Raw genomic sequence first — 22,236 nt, 5'->3', positions numbered from 1 at the left:
CGAGGAGAGGGCGAGAGCTGCCCGTCCTCCCCAGCACGGCCTCGCTGTGAGGGCGACTGTCCCTCCCTGCCTCCTCTGTGCACCTCCAGGAGCCCCAGGACAGCCCGGTGCCCCTGCCAGAATGCCCAAGGCCGAGGACAGTCAGGGTCTCCTGCAGGCCAGCCCCCAGGCCACGCCGCAGGGTCTCCGCCCTTCTCACGGCCCAGGTTGGGGCACAGCGAGCCCTGACTGCCGGCCCTGCCATAGAGAATGCTGTGGCCTGACTCCACCCTGTTTCATTTCTGTGTGCAGGCTCACTGTGCACATGGTAAAACGCGTGCAGCGTTCAGTTCTCCGTGGACACCGCACGCCGTTGGATACATGATCATGCCAAGCAGTCTTCCTGTGGAGTGCACAGCCAGGGTTTGGGGCGGACGGGAGCTTTGCGCAGGCCACGGGGAGGACCCAGCACCTGCACCGCAGCTGGAGGACTGAGGACCGTTAGGCAGAGTCTTCCCGGGGGCGGGCGGGGAGCAGGAAGCTGCTCAGAGCACCTCCAGGGGAGGGAGCTGCTCATCGGCAGGGCGGCCCCTCCCAGGGCCAGAACCCACTTCCTACTTCAGTGCGCTGGGGGAGGCTGGTCGGGGCTGGACCTCCCGGAGCTCCCCTTCCCTCCGCCTGCCGCACAGGAAGATCGGGGCACCCCGGCCTGGGTGTTGCCAGCAGCAGCATGGAGGACGAGGAAGGGCCCGGGTGTGGCAAGGCCGACTTTGTGCTCCTGGACCAGGTGACCATGGAGGACTTCATGAAGAACCTGCAGCTCAGGTAGACCCCTGGAGGGGCGCCAGGCCCCTCCCTCCCCCCAGCCCCAGCTCCTCAGCCCTAGGGGCCCCCCAACCACCACGGGAACAAGGAGCGTGTCAGCACGGCGGGGCCCGCACCTCCCATTCAGACCACACTGGGGCTGAAATGAGCACCTTGTAGCCAACCCCGGCTGACACTGCGGATGCCGCCTCGTGTCTCGGTCTCGCCCGGCAGCCCCGGGCAGGGCAGGCAGACCTCACTCTGGTTGACAAGGGGCTGGGGGCCGGGTGGGGGTGGGGGAGAGCACGTGTGGGGTCACAGGGCAGGGCTGGTAGAAGGAACCCAGGAGCCCAGTTGCCACTCCGGGTGGCAGACAGGGCAGGGAGGGGCCTGCTGGGGCCTGTGTGGGCGACCTGCTGAGCGCTGGGAGCCCCCAGCCTAGCAGCCCTCAGAGCGGAGAGGAGGGCTCAGGCAATGTCCATCCTCGTTCTCCCGAACACGAGGCTTTCTGAGGATGGGGATGGCAAGGCCACAGCTCGAAGGGAACGCCCAGGTCAGAGACGGTAGTGGTGCAGCAGGGGGAGCCCCAGAGAGGGCCACAAGGTGGGGAAGGGCGGATCCCACACCCTAGGAGCCCAGAGGCTGAGGGGCAGGCAGAGCGGTCAGGGTCAGGGGAGACAGACGCAGGTCCCCAGGGTGACAGGCTGCAGGAGGCTGAGGCTGTGGAGGGGGGAGGGCTGCGGCCACCGGCCACGCTCTGGGGTGCAGACAGCGACAGCCAGTGCCAGTGCCATCGTGTGGTCTGGGTGGGGCTGGGCGGGGCCCCTTGCCGGGTTCTGACACAGGAAGCAGCTGAGCCCTCTCCCTCCTCCAGCCCAGCCCCTTCCTCTCAACCCCTCTCCCCACCTGTCCTGTGGGGTCCACCCAGAAGCCAGCCCTGACCCTGCCACACCCGGGGTGGTCCAGTCCTGGGACTTCCAGGCCCCGGAAGCAGCGTGGATCTCACACTGGTTGTGGTGGTTGCAACTGAGGGGCTCAGCTCACCCAGGATGACACGAGGGAGGCCTGAGGGACACCCACCCCCTCCCCCTTCTCAGGGAGGGGGGATGGTTGACAGGGCCCGAGCCCGACACGGGCTGCAGCCAGAGGCCGTGAGAGCTGAGCAGTCGTCCTGTGTGTCCAGGTTCGAGAAGGGTCGCATCTACACCTACATCGGTGAGGTGCTGGTGTCCGTGAACCCCTACCAGGAACTGCCCCTGTATGGGCCCGAGACCATCGCCAAGTACCAGGGCCGTGAACTGTACGAGCGACCACCCCACCTCTATGCCGTGGCCAACGCCGCCTACAAGGCCATGAAGCAGCGGTCCAGGGACACCTGCATCGTCATCTCGGGTACCTTCCCCCTGCCCAGGCCTCCTGGACCTCGGGTCCTCATGTGCACTGGGTGGCAGAGGGCTGTTAGGGCTCTGGGGGTGCAGGCGTTGTGGCCCAGCGGGGTAAGCCACTCCTTGCAACGCCAGCGTCCCACAGCGCAGAGCCAGTTTAAGTCCCAGCTACGCTGCTGCCTGCTGGTGCACCTGGGAGGGCAGTGGCTGACGGCCCCTGCTACCCGTGTCAGACACCCAGGCGGAGCTCCGGGTCCTGGCTAAGATCCGTCCCAGCCCCAGCCACTGCGGCCATCTGGGGAGTGAAGCCGGGGTGGAAGATTCTCTCTCTCTGTGTCCCTCTGCCTGTCCACTAAGTAAATCTTTAAACAAGCAGGCAGGGAGCTGGCCTCTGAGGGGCGGGTGTCAGCTCCCATCTCCCCGGCAGGCGAGAGCGGCGCGGGGAAGACGGAAGCCAGCAAGCATATCATGCAGTACATCGCCGCCGTCACCAACCCCAGCCAGAGGGCCGAGGTGCAGCGGTGAGCAGCCGGGGCCGGGGCTGGGGGACGCGAGAGCCCGCCGGGCCAGGCTCCCGGAGGCTCCCAGGCCTCTCCTCACACCCAGAGGCCGCACGTGGCTGAACCACACCCAGGATCACTCAAGCGAGGGGCATGAGCCAGCCAGGGCCTAGGCTGCCAGCTGGGGGTGGGGGGCACACCAGCAGGCAGGGCACAGAGAGGTGCAGACGGGCCCAGGGACATCGGAAACAGGACAAGGTAGGTGGGGGCGCCCCGTGGAAGCCCAGAGAGCCTGGCAGCCCCGTCAGGACAGCCAAGCGCGCCAGGCAGGCGTGTGGGTTGTGGCCAGGAACCAGGAAGCTGGGGCCGGCCGCTGCTCCTCCCCTGTGGCCCTTGCAGAAGCACCTTCCTGTGTGACCCGTCTCTTCCTGTCAAGAGGCAGTGGGCGCGGTCTGCAGGGGACCAGCAGTGGCAGCTCCTGAGCACACGGGGCCGCACCTCTGCCCAAGCTGCGGCTGGAGGCCAAGCGGCCAGGCCAGCCCCTCCTCCCCAGGCTGCAGCTGCAGTCCAGGAAGGAGGAGAAAGAATGGCCGGGCCTCAGGGCTGCACCCTGTGACAGCCCAGCCAGCGGAATCCCCGGCCTTGCAGATTCTCAGGCCCTGGGCCGTGCTGGGCAGAGCCGGCCCCGCCCCCTCCCATCGTCCTCCCATGCTGGGGTTTTCTGGGGGGGACGCGCCGACGCGAGCGCTGATCTGCCACAGAGTCAAGGACGTGCTGCTCAAGTCCACCTGCGTGCTGGAGGCCTTCGGCAACGCCCGCACCAACCGCAACCACAACTCGAGCCGCTTCGGCAAGTACATGGACATCAACTTCGACTTCAAGGGGGACCCCATCGGCGGGCACATCCACAGTTACCTGCTGGAGAAGGTAGGCAGGTAGGCCGAGGAGGGCCCGGGGACCCCGGCTGAGACCCTTCCCAGGCCGCCCCCGCTTCCATGCGGGCCTCAGTGCGCCTGGGGCCTGGGCCCGTGACCCCAGCCCGCCCTGCACCTGGGAACGCTCAGATGGGGTCCCCGGGAAGACCCTGCCCCTCTGGAGTCCGGCTGTCCTCTCTCCTCAGTCTCGGGTCCTCAAGCAGCACGTGGGCGAAAGGAACTTCCACGCCTTCTACCAGGTGAGCGGGCGGGGGGGGCCCCACCCCCTCCACCTGCCCAGGTGCCCCACCCCCCTCCACCTGCCCGGGTGCCCACCCCCCTCCACCTGCCCGGGGCCCCACCCCCCTCCACCTGTCCGGGGGGCCCACCCCCCTCCACCTGCCCGGGGCCCCACCCCCCTCCACCTGCCTGGGGCCCCACCCCCCTCCACCTGCCCGGGGGCCCACCCCCCTCCACCTGCCTGGGGCCCCACCCCCCTCCACCTGCCCGGGGGCCCACCCCCCTCCACCTGCCTGGGGGGCCCATCCCACCACCTGCCCGGGGGACCCATCCCTCCACCTGCCCGGGGCCCCACCCCCTCCACCTGCCCGGCAGCCACACTGGGTGGGGAGCTCCCCGGAAGAAGGTGGCTGAGGCCCTGAGCGTATGAGCGCTTCCTGGACAAGGGTCGTGTCCCCGTGGGGTTCCGAGTGCCCACGGAGGCACAGCCCCCTCCCCGGGGGGGGGCACGGGCGGGCCCCCGCTGTGAAGGCACCTGCCCTGCGTGCTGACAGGAAGGACGAGAACATGGCCGTGCGTGGTCCTGACAGCACTTGTCTGACCGCGGCGTGGCTGTGTCCCCAGCTGCTGAGGGGCAGTACGGACCAGGAGCTGCAGGGGCTGCACCTGGAGAGGAACCCGGCTCTGTACAACTTCACGCGCCAGGGAGCCGGGCTCAGCATGGGCGTGCACAACGTGAGTGGTGGGTCAGCCCAGGGCCCTGGGGGTGGGGCAGGGAACGTGCGGCTGGTGGCACAGCCAGGGTGGTGCAGCGGCCCAATTGGCTCAGGTGGCCTGAGTGGTGAACCCTTCCCCCTACCCTGGCCCCAGGCCTTGGACAGCGATGAAGGGAGCCACCAGGCGGTGACAGAGGCCATGAGGGTCATCGGCTTCAGCACCGAGGAGGTGGGCTCCGTCCATCGCATCCTGGCCGCCATCCTGCACTTGGTGAGCCTGGCACGGGTGCCCTCAGGGGAGTCTTGGCTGGGTGCTGCCCAGGGAGGAGGGAGGAACACAGCCAAGCTGTCCCAGCGAAGTCGCTGAGCTGCTGGGGGGGACCTTGGCTGCGTCTCTGCTCTCTGCGGCCCGCGGTGGCAGTGACCCGCAGGTCTGAGCAGGAGCCAGGCAGCCTGCATCCAAGTCCCCTGGCTCCCTTCCCTCTGCCTGGTCAAGGGCGTCCAGCCCTCTGGGGCACAGAGCCTGCACTCCTCATGGTTCCCCCACGACCAGGGAAACATCGAGTTCGTGGAGACACAGCAGAACGGCCAGCAGCAGGGGGGTCTGGCGGTGGCCGAGGAGTCCCTGGTGGCCCACGTGGCCGAGCTGACAGCCACCCCCCGGGACCTGGTGCTGCGCTCCCTGCTGGCCCGCACAGTGGCCTCTGGAGGCCGGGAGCTCATAGAAAAGGGCCACACGGTGGCCGAGGCCAGCTATGCGCGAGACGCCTGCGCCAAGGTACCAGGGCTGGCCGAGGGAGGCAAACCCAGGAGGCCTGCATGAGGGAGGTGAGGCCAGGACAGCAGCACGCGGCGGCTCTGCCCCCAGGCGGTCTACCAGCGGCTGTTCGAGTGGGTGGTCGACAAGATCAACGGCATCATGGAAACCCGGGACCGCGACCCGCGGCGCGACGGCAAGGACACAGTCATCGGCGTGCTGGACATCTATGGCTTCGAGGTGTTTGCTGTCAACAGGTGGGCGGCTCAGGACCTGTGCCCCAGGGGGCTTGGCTGGGTGGGGAGGCAGGAGCGTTCTGGGTCCTCCTGCTGGGCCCCAAGGTCCCTGTCCCCAGGGTGCCTCAGCCGTGGCCCAGCTGGTGGTGCCCTGGTGAGAGGCAGCGTCGCTGGGCTCGCCTCCCCCAGGGCCACACTCAAGTGTCCCCCAGGCAGCTGCCCACCAGGGCTGGGGTGGGGTGGCGGAGGAGCCCGGGGCAGAAGCAGGCCCACGGCAAGGCGGGCCCGAGCGCGGTGAGCAGGGCGGGCCGAGCCCCCCTGAGCCCCCTCCCCGCCCCCAGCTTCGAGCAGTTCTGCATCAACTACTGCAACGAGAAGCTGCAGCAGCTCTTCATCCAGCTCGTGCTGAAGCAGGAGCAGGAGGAGTACGAGCGCGAGGGCATCGCCTGGCAGAGCGTGAGCCCCCTGGGCCGGGCGGGCGGGGCGGGGCGGGGCGGGGCGGGGCGGGCCGGGCTGGCGGGGCCGGGGCCGGGCAGGGTGGGGCGGGGCCAGGCTGGTGGGGCGGGGCGGAGCGGGGCCAGGCAGGGCGGGGCCGGGGTCAGGCAGGGCCGGGCAGGGCGGGGCGGGGCGGGGCCTGGCGGGGGCCTGGCGGGGCGGGGCGGGGCGGGGCGGGGCCGGGGGCGGGGCGGGGCCGGGGGGGGGGCCGGGCTGGTGGGGCGGGGCCGGGGCAGGGCGGGGCCAGGCTGGTGGGGCGGGGCGGAGCGGGGCCAGGCAGGGCGGGGCCGGGGCGGGGCAGGGCGGGGCCGGTCGGGCAGGGCAGGGCGGGGCGGGGCGGGGGCGGGCGGGCCTCGGGAGCCTCCCTGCTCTCCGCCCCCCAGGTGGAGTACTTCAACAACGCCAGCATCGTGGAGCTGGTGGAGCGGCCCCACCGAGGCATCCTGGCCGTGCTGGACGAGGCCTGCAGCACCGCGGGCCCCATCACCGACCACATCTTCCTGCAGACGCTGGACACACACCACCGCCACCACCCGCACTACAGCAGCCGCCAGGTGCCCCGGCGCTCCCGGGCTGGTGGGGGGGCCCGACAGTGCCTCCTGGGGCCTCGGTGGGACCTGGCTGAGGTGGATCGCCCCGGGGAAGGGTGGATGTGGGGTTGGTCCCTCCAGCAAAGCTTGCTCCCTTCTGTGCCTTGAACCTTGGCCCGTCTCGCAGCTCTGCCCCACAGACAAGACCATGGAGTTTGGCCGAGACTTCCGGATCAAGCACTACGCAGGGGACGTCACGTAAGGTCCCCCCTGCTGCGCCACAGGGCGCCATTGCATGTGTCACGGGGCTTCTTGGAGGCACTGAAGACGTGGCCCCTCACCTGCTGCACAAGAGTGGGACACGGGGCCTTCGGGACAGTGGCCCCCAGCCCTACGCCTGCCAGCACCTGGGCCGAGGCGGGGACAGGGGCTGCAGTCCCGCCCGTCTCGGCAGCTCCTGGGCTTCCCTCCGCGCTGCGTCCTCGGCGTGGTGATTCTCCATCTGTCTCTGGCTCACCGTCCCCAAGTGGATTTGAATGACTCAGGTGGCACCAGTGCCAAGGTGGGGACGTGGAGTAGACGAGGAAGACCAAGCAGCCAGGGGTCAGTCCTGTTCCGGGGAGCCCGTGCCCTGGGCCTCGGCAGGAGCTGCAGCTGTGTGGGCACTGACCTGGGGAGAGGCCCAGGAGCGAGGCAGTGAGGCCCACCACCAGGAGCGCCTGATGTGTATGGAAACTCAGTGAGCACCGAGCAAGGGACGGCTGTCACAGCTCAGAGAGGTCGCGCGGCTTGGCCACAGCCACACAGCGGGCTGCATTCAGGGCTGGGGCCTTTGGCTCCAGAGCCGGGGGCGTTATTGCCCGGTTCACCTTCCAGGAGAGAACGTCTCCTGAGAGAGGGATTCCAGGGGGATGAGAGAGGGCCGGGGGAGGGGGCTTCCTGGGGTCCTCTCAGCCTGGCCCGCATCTTCCCCCCTCCCCTGGCAGGTACTCCGCCGAGGGCTTCATTGACAAGAACCGAGACTCCCTCTTCCAGGACGTCAAGCGGCTGCTATACAACAGGTGGGCACGGCGCTGGCTGGGTGGGTGCCGGCGAGCCAGGCCTGGGGCCTGCAGAGACTTCTAGGCTCCAATCCCCACGTGACAGTGGGCGGCCTGAGCCTCAAGACCAAGGCCAGTCAGCTCCCGGTGGCCAGGGCGGCGGGCGGGGCTGCTGTCCTCAGAGCAGCTGGGCACACGGCCTGTGTCTGCAGTGGGGACCCCACCCTGCGAGCCATGTGGCCGGATGGGCAGCAGGACATCACGGAGGTGACCAAGCGCCCCCTAACGGCCGGCACGCTCTTCAAGAACTCCATGGTGGCCCTGGTGGAGAACCTGGCCTCCAAGGTACGCCCACCCCTCTCCAGCCCCACTCGCTGGCCCCTTCTCTCCGCGCCCTGGGGCTCAGCGTGGGGGAACACCTTGTCCAGTCTGGAGCAGCCTCTGCCCCCGAGGGTACCCTGCCCATGGCCAGGCTCACGGCTGAGTAGTCGGTGGGACTCGGAGCCCAGCTTTCCTGGCCCTACCGCCTCTTGGGTGCACAGGGGCTGGGGAGACCCTGGCAGCTGGGGCCGCAGGGCCAGGAAAGCAGCTCTGCTTGTCTCGGGGAGCTTTGGGCCCCAAGCCACAGGGAGCTCCGGGGGTCACAGCAGGGCTTGCAGGGACATAGCCCTTCTGGGAGGGCGGGTAGGGGACCTGGCACTGGGCCCGGCCTCCTGGCAGCTCCCAGGGCCTCTGGGGCTCTTGTCCGGCCGCCAGGTCCCTCGTCCTGACTCTCTTCCTAGCCCGGGCCTCTGGGGACTTGGGGACGCCCCTGCTCAAGACAGAGCACCCGGCAGCCACGGGCCTGGCCCCCAAGACCCCTGTGCCCCCCAGGAGCCCTTCTACATCCGCTGCATCAAGCCCAATGAGGACAAGGTGGCCGGGAGGCTGGACGAAGAGCGCTGCCGCCACCAGGTGGCCTACCTGGGGCTACTAGAGAACGTGAGGGTGCGTAGGGCCGGCTTTGCCTCCCGCCAGCCCTACTCCCGCTTCCTGCTCAGGTATGGCGCCGGGGCCGGCTGGGGGACCTCGGGTGGGCCCCAGGGGCGAGCAGAGGGTCCCTGCGTGACACCCCCCACGCTGATGGCATGCAGGAAGCCTCCTCTGGACACTGACTCGTCTGTGAGAACATGTATGTGGGAGCACACGTATGGAGATGTGTATGGGGACACGTGTGTGCAGACGCACATATGACAATGTGTGTGAGGACACACACACACAGATGCCGTGGGTGCTCCAGGGACATCCTGGAAGGACTGTGGCCCCGGGGACTCCCAGGGATGCGTGGGCTCCACGCCCCCTCCCCAACGCCAGGCCCCCACTGCCCTGTCCTCTGGCGACAGGTACAAGATGACCTGTGAGTACACGTGGCCCAACCACCTGCTGGGCTCCGACAAGGCAGCCGTGAGCGCCCTGGTGGAGCAGCACGGGCTGCAGGGGGACGTGGCCTTCGGCCGCAGCAAGCTGTTCATCCGCTCGCCGCAGACGCTGGTGGCCCTGGAGCAGAGCCGAGCCCGCCTCATCCCCATCATTGTGTTGCTGCTGCAGAAGGTGCGGGTGCAGGTGCGGGTGCGGGGTGGGGGCCTGTGACCGGGCTGGGGTGCGCTCATGTGAGCTCTGCAAGTGGCCTGCGCAGTCCTGTGGCCACCAGGGGCCCACAGCAAGGTTCTCAGGACCCCGGCTTCCCTCCGTCCTTCCTCGCTCCCTGCTGCAGGGAGTCGGAGCAGAGCCAGGACTCAAACCCAGCACTCCTGGACGGGATGCTGGCATCTTTTCTCTTTTAAAGATTTGTTGATTTTATTTGAAAGACAGGGTTAGAGAGAGAGCGAGACAGAGACAGAGAGGGAGATATCTTTCATCAGCTGGTTCACTCCCCAGGTGGCCGCAATGGCGGGGGCTGGGCCAGGCTGAAGCCAGCATCCTGGAGCTCCAACCGGGTCTGCCATGTGGGTGGCAAGGACCCAGTGCTTGGGCCATCTTCTGCTGCTTTCCCAGGGGCCTTAGCAGGGAGCTGGATCAGAAGTGGAGCAGCCGGGACACGAACTGGGGCTCGTATGAGATGCCAGCATCACAGGCAGAGGCTTAACCCACTGCACGGCAATGCGGCACTGTGCCTGCCGGGCCAAACGCCTGCTCCTCAAAAATTAAACCTCTTGGCCTCAACTTTCCACGAAGTTTTTGAAGTACGCTTGCATTTCCAAAGCTTACAGATTCTCCCCCCACTCCCCATAACTTTGCATTTTTTTAAAAGATTTATTTATTTATTTATTTGAAAGTCAGAAAGAGAAGGAGAGGCAGAGAGAGAGAGAGAGAGAGAGAGAGAGAGAGAGAGTTCTTCTATCTGCTGGTTCATTCCCCAAATGGCCGCAATGGCTGGAGCTGCGCCGATCCGAAGCCAGGAGCCAGGAGCCTCCTCCGGGTCTCCCACGCGGGTGCAGGGGCAACCGCGCTCTGCATCTGCGGCTCCTCTGTGGCTCCTCTGCGTCACAGGGGTTGTTTGAAGCTGCCTCCCAGCTAAGAAAGTCCCCGCTGCTCCTTGCTCTCAATTCCCAGGCAGTACCCAGTTATCTGGCGACAGTGCTCGGGGCCATAGCAGGAGGGCCCGTCGCCCGGGTCCCCTGCTGAATCGCTTAACGCTGTTTTAGTCTGTGGGCCCTGGGGTGCCTGCCTTGCAGGGTTCCCAGTCTGTATTTGATGGTCATGTAACTGGGGAGCCCCTCTGTCTCAGGGCCTCCGAGAGCTTACCCCTACGGCAGCTGAGATGGGAGGTGGGCTCCCTCAGGGACCTTCGTGGGGAGAGAGCCCCTTGCTCCGCCCCTGCCGCTCTCCCCATCCGAGCTTTCTCCCTGGGGATGAAGCCTTGAAAGCCCAGGCACACGCAAGCAGCTCTTTCCCAGGTGTCTGCAGGCCTTTGGGGAGGGCTCGCCGTCCTCGGGGGGCTGCCCGCCCACCTGGGAAGCAGCCTGTGCCAGGCAGAGCGGAGGGTGGCCTCCCTGGAGACAGGCAGAGCATGCTCCAGGGAGATTTCGGATCAGGCTGGGGGTTAGAAGGCAGGGGCCGGGCCTGACGGTGTGTCCCATCCTGCCTGGCCCACGCAGGCCTGGCGGGGCACCCTAGCCAGGTGGCGCTGCCGCCGGCTGCGCGCCGTCTACACCATCATGCGCTGGTTCCGGAGGCACAAGGTGCGTGCCCACCTGGCAGAGCTGCAGCGGCGGTTCCAGGCGGCTCGGCAGCCCCCGCTCTACGGCCGCGACCTCGTGTGGCCCCCGCCTCCCGCCGTGCTGCAGCCTTTTCAGGACACCTGCCACGCTCTCTTCCGCAGGTGAGCCGGCCGCCCCGCCCACGGCCAGCATCCTCTGAACGCGGCTCCGCGGCAGCTAGCCCTAACCTCATGCCCGTGCCCCGTGATCAGGCAGAGCCCTGACCATCCCTGGCTCGTGCTGGGCATTCAAGGTCAGGGCCAGGGAGGGGACCCCACGGGGGCCAGGGCCTTGTGGGCCAAGTGGAAGTTCTCCAGGGCCAGGACCAGGGCCAGAGCAGGAGGGAGCTGGGCACAGGGCCAGCGATGAGGGTTGGGTACCAGCGCCGAGAACCAGGGAGGCCGGTGGAGGTTGGGAGGTGAGGGCGGCCTGCTTCAGGCCCAGGGGCCGGCTCTCCCGGGGAAGGGGCCTGGATCCAGGGGCTGCCTGCGCTCTCACAGGTGGCGGGCCCGGCAGCTGGTGAAGAACATCCCCCCTTCAGACATGGCTCAGATCAAGGCCAAGGTGGCCGCCATGGGAGCCCTGCAAGGCCTGCGGCAGGACTGGGGCTGCCGGAGGGCCTGGGCCCGAGACTACTTGTCCTTGGTGAGTGCCGACAGGCGGGGGCCCTGGGAGGGTTGGGGGAGGGCATGTGCCCCACCCCCACCCCAAGGTTTCCATCCCTGAGGATGCAGGGTTTTCATCGGGGGCTGAGCCTTGCTGTGCTGTGCAGCCCCCAGCCCCTCCACACACGCCCCGCCAGGCAGCCATGTGCACCCACGTCTCAGTGTGCACCTGCTGTCCCGAGGTCTTCAATCCTGGCAAAGTTTTCAGGGGCTGAAGGTCCGAGGGCTCAAGGCTTCTTTTGGGGCCCGGGCCTGTGTGAGGACCAGCAGGGGGCAGGGGCAGGGGGTGGGGGAGCTGATGGGCCTAGGACCCGGGGATCAAGGTTGGGGGCCTCTGCTCTCTGCCTGTGCAGGACCCAGCGCGGCTCTGCTCAGCTCACGGGCAGGCGGCCGCTGGGCTTCCCAGAGCACCAGGGTCCCAGCTGCCCCTCCCTCTGCCCCTGTCCTCAGGCCACCGACAACCCCACAGCCTCCAGCCTGTTTGCACAGCAGCTGAAGGCCCTGCGGGACAAGGACGGTTTTGCAGCCCTGCTCTTCTCCAGCCACGTGCGCAAGGTTCGGGGCTTGGGGGAGTGAGCGCGGGCAGCTCAGTGGGGAGGGGGCCCCAGCCCCCCTCCGACCCCTCCCCACCTGCTCCTGGAGCTCCAGTGGGAGGCCCCACCCCCACCCCCACCCCCGGCCCTGGAGAGAGGGCAGGAGGCCCAGCAGCAGCAGCCCGGGCCCAACCACCCCTCCCGCAGGTGAACCGCTTCCGCAAGAGCCGGGACCGGGCCCTCCTGCTCACAGACCGGCATCTCTACAAGCTGGACCCCAGCCGCCAGTACCGGGTGATGCGGGCCGTGCCCCTGGAGGCGGTGAGCGCTGAGCCCGTGGGGGGGCAGCCCCGCCTCGCGTTCCTTTCTGTCCACCAGGGGTGGCCCCAGGCACCCCAAGCCCGGCCACTGGCAGCAAATCCTGCTAAGGCTCCCATTCCTGGGGGGGAGGGGCCCTGCCCGGCTCGCCAGCCCAGCCACCTTGTCCCAAGTGGCCAAGTGCAATGCCCCCCCAAGCCCACCTGGTCCCTCTGGGGCACAGCCAGGCCCCCGGGGTTCAGCTGCCTCCTGAGGGACCCTGGCCCCTTTTGCCTGATCTGCCACCCTCTGGCTTCCTCACACGGCCCAGGCCAGGGACCAGGCCGGTTCCCTCTGGATCCCACATGGTTTCGGGGGTCCTCTGATGGTCAGAGTGGAAGGGCCGCTGACCCTGGTTGCTATTTAAATGTAAAAATAAAGAAAACAACACGCTCACAGCAAGTGCTCCGCAGCCGTGGTGAGCAGCGGCTGCCACACCAGAGAGCAGGAATCTAGAACACTCCTTCCCAGCACACTGTCATGCTGTGCCCAGCCCCGCCCCTCCCCTTGTCAACAGAGACCAGAGAGGGGAGGAAGGGGCCATGCAGGGGGCACTCGGCTCAGGGCAGGGCCCCTGGGTGGGGGTTGGCACAGACTCCCCAGGGAGGAACTGGGGCGCCCCTGACCCTGCGCTCCCTGGCAGGTGACGGGGCTGAGCGTGACCAGCGGGCTGGACCAGCTGGTGGTGGTGCATGCCCGGGGCCAGGATGACCTCGTGGTGTGTCTGCACCGCTCCCAGCCTCCGCTGGACAACCGCATCGGGGAGCTGGTGGGTGTGCTGGCCGCACACTGCCAGGGGTGAGTCTGGCCCAGCCTGGGGAAGGCGGGACAAGGAGCCCTGCCAGCCCCAGTGCCCTGTGGCCCTGACCTCCTTCTGCTTCCACTCCAGGGAGGGCCGGGCCCTGGAGATCCGTGTCTCCGACTGCATCCCGCTGAGCCAGCGCGGGACCCGGCGCCTCGTGTCGGTGGAGGCCAGCCCGGAGCAGCAGGAGCCAGATTTCCGCTGCAGCCGTGGCGCCTTCACCCTCCTGTGGCCGAGCCGCTGACTGCGGTGTCCCAGCCTTGCCCTTGGCCTTGGCCCCCTCCCCCCTGAGCACTGCACAATAAAGAGACGTGGTCCTGGCCAGCGTGGCGGTGCCTGAGTGGGCCTGCCACGTGGGTGGAGCTCTGGCTGCCCGTGCCTACAGCTACACATGCTGCCCACCCGCCTGCCTAGTGTCTACCCAGCACCCTCCGCTCCCCACAGTGGGGAGTCCAGGCTGGTCTGGGGCAGCAGGAGCCCAGGGAGAGGGTGGGCACGGATTTTCCCTAAAACACTGCCCTGGAGGTCTTTGCGGATTCCAGCCGGGCCCAGCCCTCCGTAGCCTCTCTCCCTCGCTGCTCTCTGCAGGACTCCTGGCCTGGCTCCTCCTGGACCACGGGAAAAGGCCTGGAGTCCCAGGGCCATCTTGGGGCAGAGCAGCCCCGCCCTGTCCTGCACCTGCTGAGGGGATGAGGGGGTGAGGGGAGCCCACCTGTCTCTGGAGCACAGCCATGGAGAGACAGGGCCGAGCGCAGGGCTCACAGGAGCCACAGGGAGAGCCTGGAGCAGCCCGCACCTTCCCGCCCTGGCCCTCTAAGTCCTTCTCCAGCCCTGCGCGTCTGAGCCCCTGAGCCCCTGAGCCCCTCCTTTGCCCCTGCCGTAGCTGCCCCCTCTGCCTCATGGCCACTCATGCCCTCTTCTTCCGGGACCCCCTGAAATCCTGGCCGTGTGCCTTGGTTGGAAGTTGGCTTCTGTCCATGGCCTGGCCGAGGCCCGTCCAGGCCCTGGCACTCTGCCCACACAGCCGGGCATCTGTGGGTGCCAGGGTTGAGGTCAGCTCCTGCACACAGCTGCCTCTGAGCCCAGCCCAGAGCCCCCACAGAGCCGACAGCATCCCTCCCTGGCTCCGGTGGCAACAGGACTGGGCATCACCTCCTTGTGGTGCCATCTGCAGTGCGTGGTCCCCTTCCGTGGGCGGTCCTGAGTGGTCCTAGACCTTGGCTGGGTCCCTGCTTTGTGGGGGCCACCTCATCAGAGAGATGGCAGCATCCACTAGCTTCTGTCCTGGGAGAGGTGAGGAACCACACACACACAGACACACACACACATAGACACACACAGACACAGAGCACACACACATACACAGAGACACACATACACACAGACACATACATAGACATACACAGACACACACACACATAGACACACACAGACACAGAGCACACACACATACACAGACACACACACATATCGACACACAGAGACACATACATAGACGCACACACACATATACACATACACAGACACACAGCACACACACATAGACACACACTAGAAACACACAGACACACACATAGACACATACACACATGTACACACAGACACACACAAATAGACACACACACAAAGAGAGCACACACACATAGACACACACATACATACAAGACATACACACAGAGGCACACATATACACACAGACATGCACATAGACACAAACACACACATAGACACACACATAAACAAACACAGATATACACACATACACATAGACATACAGATACACAGACACATAGACACACACACACAGACACACAAACACACATACCCTTCCCCAAAACCTTCGGAGGGGTCTGTGGGAGCCGGCGACACCTCAGGGAAGCCAGAGGGGAGAAGCATTCGGGGCTCAGCCTGCCAGGGCCACTCCCTGCCAAGCCTCAGGGCCTCGAGGGGGCAGGGTTGGGACTGCTGGGCAGTGCCCGGGATCCAGGGACCCTGGCCAAGGGCTGGGGGACATGCTAGGGCGGAGCCTACCTGCTGCACTGGGACCCGTGCCACAGCTCACGTAAGCGACTCGACAAACCGCACACGGTGCCCTGTGTGGCTCCACTCTGGCGCTCTGTGGTACAATGTCTCCCACACAACACCTTCGAGGCTGGGGGCCCACCATCACCCCAGCTCCAGGCGAGGAAACGGAGGGCCCGAGGCTTGCCTGAGGCTCTGTGCACTGAGGCGAGGGTGCCAGGACCCACAGCACCCGGGCCCCGGGTGAAGGCACGCACGTCCCATGTGGCATCACTGCAGACCGCGGGGGCAGGGAGGGAGACAGAACACCTGCACGTGGGCATGAGCCCATCGGCCCACGAGGGCCAGCAACTCGGTCTGAGTCCACTCCCATCCCATCCACGGGTCCTTTGACAAACCCATCTGCTAGACCCTTTATCCCAGGCTGCCAGAGGACCACGTGAGCCAGGGATGACGAAGGTGTCACACAGAGGGAGCCCTGGTCCCGGGATTTGGAGAGGGGACCCGGGCCTGGGCTCCCGGGCAGCTTCCCTCCCAGCAGTGCTGGACCCTGCAGCCAGGGAGCCCAGCAGGCCTTCTCCATTTTGCACTTAAAGAAACAGAACCACGGGCCGGCGCCGTGGCTCACTAGGCTAATCCTCCACCTAGCGGTGCCGGCATACCGGGTTCTAGTCCCGGTTGGGGCGCCAGATTCTGTCCCGGTTGCCCCTCTTCCAGGCCAGCTCTCTGCTGTGGCCCAGGAGTGCAGTGGAGGATGGCCCAAGTGCTTGGGCCCTGCACCCCATGGGAGACCAGGAAAAGCACCTGGCTCCTGGCTCCTGCCATCGGATTAGCGCGGTGCGCCGGCCACAGCGCGCCGGCCGCGGCGGCCATTGGAGGGTGAACCAACGGCAAAAAGGAAGACCTTTCTCTCTGTCTCTCTCTCTCACTGTCCACTCTGCCTGTCAAAAAAAAAAAAAAAAGAAAGAAACAGAACCACAAAAGTGACCTTTTTTTCTTTTTTCTTAAAATTTAAAGTTAAATTGGTCACCCCTGCAGCAATGCTTAGACTTAGGTCTTCTGGGTCTCCCACATGGGTGCAGGGGCCCGAGGACTTGGGCCATCTTCCACTGCTTTCCCAGGCCACAGCAGAGAGCTGGATAGGAAGTGGAGCAGCCAGGACTTGAACCGGCGCCCATGTGGGATGTTCTTGCCGCAGGCAGAGGCTTGGCCCACTACGCCACAGTGCGCAATTCAGTAATTTTTAAAATATTCGTAACATTGTACAGTGAACCAACAGCACTGCTTAATTTTGCTTCTTGAAATAAAGAACCCCAGTTTGTTTGAGAGGCAGAGAGACAGACAGCTGCCCCCTGCTGGCTCACTCCCCAGATGCCCACAACACCTAGGACTGGGCTGAGCCAGGCCAACTCAGTGGGAACTCAGTCCAGGTGTCCCACGTGGGGGGTAGGGACCAGCCCCTCGGGCTGTCACCCCTGCCTCCCAGGGTCTGGAGTAGCAGGAAGCTGGAATGGGGAGCGAAGCCAGGATGCAAACCCAACTCCTCCGACGTGGGACGCAGACACCTTCACTGCTGGGCCACGAGGGCTCCTCGCCTGTCAATGCGAGTCAGCCTCTCTAAAAACAACTTGGTGCGGCGTTGGCAGCCTGTGAGGCTGTGGCAGAACCCAGCAAAGCCGGCGCCTTGACCGTGGAGCTCTCAGCCTCCTGAACCCATCGACACCCCCAGCCTGGGGCGTTCCGTCAGCGTCAGCGCAGCAGGCAGGGGCTCGGCCCGGGCTCTGAGAGCTGAAACAAAGGAGTCCCAACCTGAGAATTCGGCGCCAGCTGCTATGGAAACGCAGCGCTTCCTCAGCTTTTAAAAATAGCTGCACATGACTCAGCAATCCTGCACACCCAAACCGAGAGCCGCACCTCGAGATTCGCACATCGCGTTCACCGAGCATCACTTACGGTCTCGAGGAAGGAGGAAGCAGCCCAGGCACTCACCAGGGCGTGAACAGATGAGCCAAGTGTGACTGACGCCAGCAGCCGCGTATCAGCTCCAGGAAGGAAGGGAGCTGGGACCGCATCGTGGCACCGGCATTGCCAGCACCCCACGTGAGCACAGGTCTGAGCCCGGGCAGCTCCGCTTCCAATCTATCCCGCTGCTAACGCACCTAGAAAGCAGCGGAAGACGGCCAAGTGCCTGGGCCCCTGCTACTCGCATGGGAGACCTGGGGGCAGTCCCTGGCTCCTGGCTTTGGCCTGGCCCAGCCGCAGCTTTGCAGTCATTTGGGGAATGAACCAGTGGTGGAAGATTTCTCTCTCTCCATAATTCTGCCTTTCAAATAAATAGATTTTTTTTTAAATTTTTTGACAGGCAGAGTGGACAGTGAGAGAGACAGAGAGAAAGGTCTTCCTTTGCCGTTGATTCATCCTCCAATGGCCGCCGCGGCCGGCGCGCTGCAGCCGGCGCACCGCGCTGATCCGATGGCAGGAGCCAGGTACTTATCCTGGTCTCCCATGCAGGTGCAGGGCCCAAGCACTTGGGCCATCCTCCACTGCACTCCCTGGCCACAGCAGAGAGCTGGCCTGGAAGAGGGGCAACCGGGACAGAATCCGGCGCCCCAACCCGGACTAGAACCCGGTGTGCCGGCGCCGCAAGGTGGAGGATTAGCTTAGTGAGCCGCGGCGCCGGCTTCAAATAAATAGATTTTCTTTAAAAAAGGAAGGAAACTCCAAAGGGGGCCTGGGGGTGCCAGGGTCTGTGGGGTGGGGACAGTGGATGCAGAGCTTCAGTTTGAAAAAATGAGAAGGCTCTGGAGATGAGAAGGTTGGGGTGATGGCCACAGGGCCACATGAACAAACAAAGCCACTGAACCGTTCGTGCTCTGTTTTTTTTTTTTTTTTTAATTTGACAGGTAGAGTTATAGACAGTGAGAGAGAGACAGAGAGAAAAGTCTTCCTTTTCCGTTGGTTCACTCCCCTAATGGCCGCTACGGCTGGCGCTACGTGGATCTGAAGGCAGGAGCCAGGAGCTTCTTCTGGTCTCCCTTGCGGGTGCAGGGACCCAAGGACTTGGGCCATCTTCTACTGCCTTTCTAGGCCACAGCAGAGAGCTGGATAGGAAGTGGAGCAGCCAGGTCTCGAACCAGTGCCCATATGGGATGCTGACGCCGCAAGCGGAGGATTAACGCACTGTGCTGGGGTGCTGGCCCTCGCTGCATAAATCCTCCGGGTGTCTGTAGACCCACCCCTGCTGGACAGCTCCTTCCCTAAGCTCAGGGGTGGCCGCTGGTCACAGGCCAGAGCCACTTTCCTGGACACGCCTCCCTGCTCACACGGGTCTCAGGCGGCCACAGGCTGGGACGGAGCAGCCGAGAGCAGGGGTGCGTGGACAAAGGGCTGCTGAGAGCACGTTCCTCGCTCGTGCGGTCGTCATGAAGCCTGGGCGATATGTGGGACCGTGAGTCAACAGGCAGTGGACATGTTTTTCTTCAGGCTGCTCCTCCTCGCCGGTGCCACCTGCACGTGGCGTGCCGACACGGCCACCTGCTCCCGAACGTGAGGAGAGGGCTTTCTTAAACACCGTGGCTGAGCAAAGCAGAGAGTCGGTAGTCGAAGACAGGGAACCTGTACTTGACCTTGCAAGCCAATGTCCGGGAGCCAGAGCCCTAGAACAGCACCATCTGATAGGAACAGAAATCCACCCACGCGAGTCACACCAGGCACATGAAGAGAGGCTGTCGCAGGGATTTGCACGACATTTTACTTAACACTATCCAAAACGTCATTTCGGCACGTAATCGGCGCGAGCATGACTGATCTTGTGTTCTACATTGTGGGGAGCAGCTCGGACTAGACTAAGTTACTGGAATTAAGACTTATTCTATGCATCTGCTCTCCTACAATATGGCGCTGGGAGAGGAGAAAACAGCTTCTACCCAGCTGCCTCCAGTTCAACCAATAAACTGTAGGACTTGCTCCTGATTGGAGGAGAGCAGCGTACTCGGCGTGTGGGCAGCCGAGTTGGGATTGGCGGAGGAGGACTATAAAGGAGGAGAGAGACGGCATGCACCGGGAACATCTATGGGGAACATCTAGCTGAGGGAACACCTGTGCAGCCCCCGAGAAGAGCCGGCCGGCGGTGTGCCGCTCCCCTGCGGAAGTGGGGAATGCGGCCAGGGGGAACTGCCCTTCCACGGAGGTGGAAGGGATAGTAGCCAACCCGGGAAGAACCAGCAGCAAACCCGGGGAGGGCCGAGCAGACGAAAGAACAGCGCAGGGTCCTGTGTTGCTCCTCCACGAAGAGGGGGAGCGACACTACATTCTTCCTCCTGCTGCACATCTCACTCTGGGATCACTGCCCTCCCAGAGCTGAGAGCGTGAATGGCGGCTGCAGGGGCAGCTCTGCCCTAGAGCCCCGGAGGTCCGCCCACAGCTGCCCAGCAAAGATCTCAGGAATGCATGAATGAGTGAATGAATGATCCCAGGAACCACTGCAGGGTCGCAAGTTCCCACTGGGAGGAGGGTCCTATGCCAACCTCATTGGTGTGGCCACCAGGGGGCGCAAGAACGCAGGTGGATATGGACAGGCCCTGAGCGGCCTCGCCAGAGTCCAGAGCCAGACCCAGCCACCCAAGGGTCCCGCCGGCTGAGGGCCTCTTTTCACATGCCTTGGCCACCCCCGGTGAGGAGGGGAGGAGCAGTGTGCGGGTCTCTGAGGGAGGGTCTCCGTGTGACAGACCCTTCCGATGGCTCAAAAGCCAGGCAGGACAGTCGGGACCAAAGGACACCAGATTACAGAGCCCGCCCTCCTGTCCTGGGGCCACAGCACAGACAATGTCCTTCCTTGCCTTGCGTCTCCAGGCCTCCTCCGGTGCCACTCCCACTCCTCCAGCACCCCCACGGAGGGCAGAGGCCACCCCGGCCTCCCCTCGTGCTCCACCGGTGCTGCCTGTGAGAGGCAGGGGGTGGTCTCGCACTCGGGGATTCCTGGGACAGTGTCCAGCTGCCCGTGGCTCTCTCTGCTGCTCAGCCACGCACGCTGCTGTTACAGTGCAGCTTCGCGTGGAGGGGGGCTGCTCCTGGGGGAGCACCTGACATTCCTTCTGTCCGTGAGGGCCACAGTGGAGGCAGGACTCCCAGGTGAACCCCAGTGACTGGAGGGAGGGAGCACTCGGTCCTCACAGCTGAACCTCAAGGCAGGGGTCCACACCCTCCCTTCCCGACTGAGGGAACCCAGAGACGTGAAGCCCCACCCAATCTAGGGTCCCCAAAGCCTGAGTGCCCTCATGGGCAGGGTCCGATCTTGTTTGATGTATTTTAGACCCTACAGGGGTGAGTTAAAATTTTTTGATGAAACCTTTAAGATTGTACTTGTTGGCCGGCGCCACAGCTCAATAGGCTAATCCTCCACCTAGTGGTGCCGGCACACCAGGTTCTAGTCCCGGTCGGGGCACCGGATTCTGTCCCGGTTGCCCCTCTTCCAGGCCAGCTCTCTGCTGTGGCCAGGGAGTGCAGTGGAGGATGGCCCAAGTACTTGGGCCCTGCACCCCATGGGAGACCAGGAGAAGCACCTGGCTCCTGGCTTCGGATCAGCGCGGTGCGCCGGCCGCAGTGCGCTGGCCACAGCGGCCATTGGAGGGTGAACCAACAGCAAAGGAAGACCTTTCTCTCTGTCTCTCTCTCTCACTGTCCACTCTGCCTGTCAAAAAAAAAAAAAAAAAAAGATTGTACTTGTTTTATTAACTATTGCCAAAAATGTCAGTGGGACTAAAATGCCTGATATGATTACAGGTATTAATGGCATTTTTATAATTTTTCAAAAGGTTTATTGCACTGATCACTGACGTTGCCTATTTTTTTTTTTAAAGAATAGTTTATTTATTTGAAAGGCAGTTACAGAGAGAAAGAGAGAGGTCTTCCATCTGCTGGTTCACTCCCCGCACGGCTACAACAGCGAGCTAAGCCAGGCTGAAGCCAGGGACCTGGAACTCCTCCCACTGCAGCGTGGAGGGCGGGGCCCAGGAATTCAGGCCCCTGAGCCCAGGCTGCTTTCCCAGTGCACTAGCGCGGAGCTGGGTCGGAAGTGGAGAGCGGCCGGGACTCAGGACACTGGTGTGCGGGAGCAGCTACACCCACTGTGGTGGCACGATGGCCCCTATTGCCTGATTTTTCAAAAATCAAGCCGCTCTGCTGGGTTCCCCCAAACCCATTTCCTGCTGACGATTCCTCCCGCAGAGCGGTTAGGCTGCCTGTGTGCCAGCCGGGCCAGTACCCAGGTTAGGCTGCCTGTGTGCCAGCTGGGCCAGTACCCGGGTTAGGCTGCCTGTGTGCCAGCTGGGCCAGTACCCGGCTCCAGCTCCAGCTGACGCAGGCCCCGGGAGGCGGCTCGAGCAGCTGGGTCCCTGCACCGACGTGGGAGACCTGGCGGAGTCCCTGGCTCCTGGCTCAGCTCCTGCCCCTCTTCAGCTCCTCCAAGTCCCTGTCGTGGAGGACGTTTGGAGAGTGAGACCGTAAGTGGGAACTTCTCTGTGTGTGTGTATCTTTCACTCTCTTCCTCTCAGATACATAATTTCTAACAGACCAGCCCTGGGGGCCGATACAGCACCAGCATCCCATGTGGCTGCTGGTTCGAGTCCCGGCTGCTCCACTCCCATCCAGCTCCCGCCAGTGTGCCTGGGAAAGCAGAGGACGATGGCCCAAGTGTTTGGGCCCCTGCACCCACGTGGGAGACCTGGAGGAAGCTCCTGGCTTCAGCCTGGCCCAGCCCTGGCCATTGGGATTATTTGGGGAGTGAACCAATGGGTGGAGGATTTTCTCTCTCTCTAATTGCCTTTCAAATAAATAAATCTTAAAAAAAAAGGCCGGCGCCGCGGCTCACTAGGCTAATCCTCCACCTTGCGGCGCCGGCACACAGGGTTCTAGTCCCGGTCGGGGCACCGGATTCTGTCCCGGTTGCCCCTCTTCCAGGCCAGCTCTCTGCTGTGGCCAGGGAGTGCAGTGGAGGATGGCCCAAGTGCTTGGGCCCTGCACCC

General features: G+C 64.6%; 1 protein-coding gene across 3 annotated transcripts; it reads left to right on the top strand.

The window, feature by feature from the left end:
- Positions 1-541: 541 nt before the first annotated feature.
- On the top strand, positions 542-13,512 carry MYO1G (myosin IG). Of its 3 annotated transcripts, none has more exons than XM_051853073.3 (22): positions 542-804; positions 1,967-2,175; positions 2,596-2,689; positions 3,430-3,595; positions 3,789-3,842; positions 4,447-4,557; positions 4,693-4,809; positions 5,092-5,316; positions 5,407-5,552; positions 5,873-5,987; positions 6,410-6,580; positions 6,744-6,814; positions 7,543-7,617; positions 7,809-7,941; positions 8,470-8,636; positions 8,979-9,186; positions 10,734-10,957; positions 11,336-11,480; positions 11,951-12,055; positions 12,241-12,354; positions 13,034-13,188; positions 13,280-13,512. In XM_051853073.3, exons 1-22 carry the CDS (start codon positions 710-712, stop codon positions 13,434-13,436), a joined length of 3,057 nt encoding a protein of 1,018 aa, XP_051709033.3. In that variant the 5' UTR covers positions 542-709; the 3' UTR covers positions 13,437-13,512. The 3 variants fall into 3 exon arrangements, with proteins under 3 accessions (XP_051709033.3, XP_089172015.1, XP_089172014.1); XM_089315888.1 differs by having other exon boundaries at positions 678-804; positions 3,430-3,603; XM_089315889.1 differs by lacking the exons at positions 10,734-10,957; positions 11,336-11,480; positions 11,951-12,055; ... (1 more) ...; positions 13,034-13,188; positions 13,280-13,512 and adding an exon at positions 10,958-11,093 and having other exon boundaries at positions 578-804.
- The last annotated feature ends 8,724 nt before the right edge of the window (positions 13,513-22,236 follow it).

Source organism: Oryctolagus cuniculus, chromosome 16 (genome assembly GCF_051225735.1).
Source record: "Oryctolagus cuniculus isolate XC-2025 breed Fujian yellow rabbit chromosome 16, ASM5122573v1, whole genome shotgun sequence".
Taxonomy (NCBI): Eukaryota; Metazoa; Chordata; class Mammalia; order Lagomorpha; family Leporidae; genus Oryctolagus; species Oryctolagus cuniculus.
The sequence above is the reverse complement of the archived record's forward strand: the minus strand, read 5'-3'. Positions and strand labels throughout refer to the sequence as shown.

Coding starts and splice junctions, on each gene's coding strand:
- MYO1G (XM_051853073.3), top strand. CDS start 710: ATGGAGGACGAGGAAGGGCCCGGGTGTGGCAAGGCCGACTTTGTGCTC. Junction 9,187..10,733: donor TTGTGTTGCTGCTGCAGAAG/GTGCGGGTGCAG, acceptor TGGCCCACGCAG/GCCTGGCGGGGCACCCTAGC. Junction 12,056..12,240: donor TCTCCAGCCACGTGCGCAAG/GTTCGGGGCTTG, acceptor CCCCTCCCGCAG/GTGAACCGCTTCCGCAAGAG.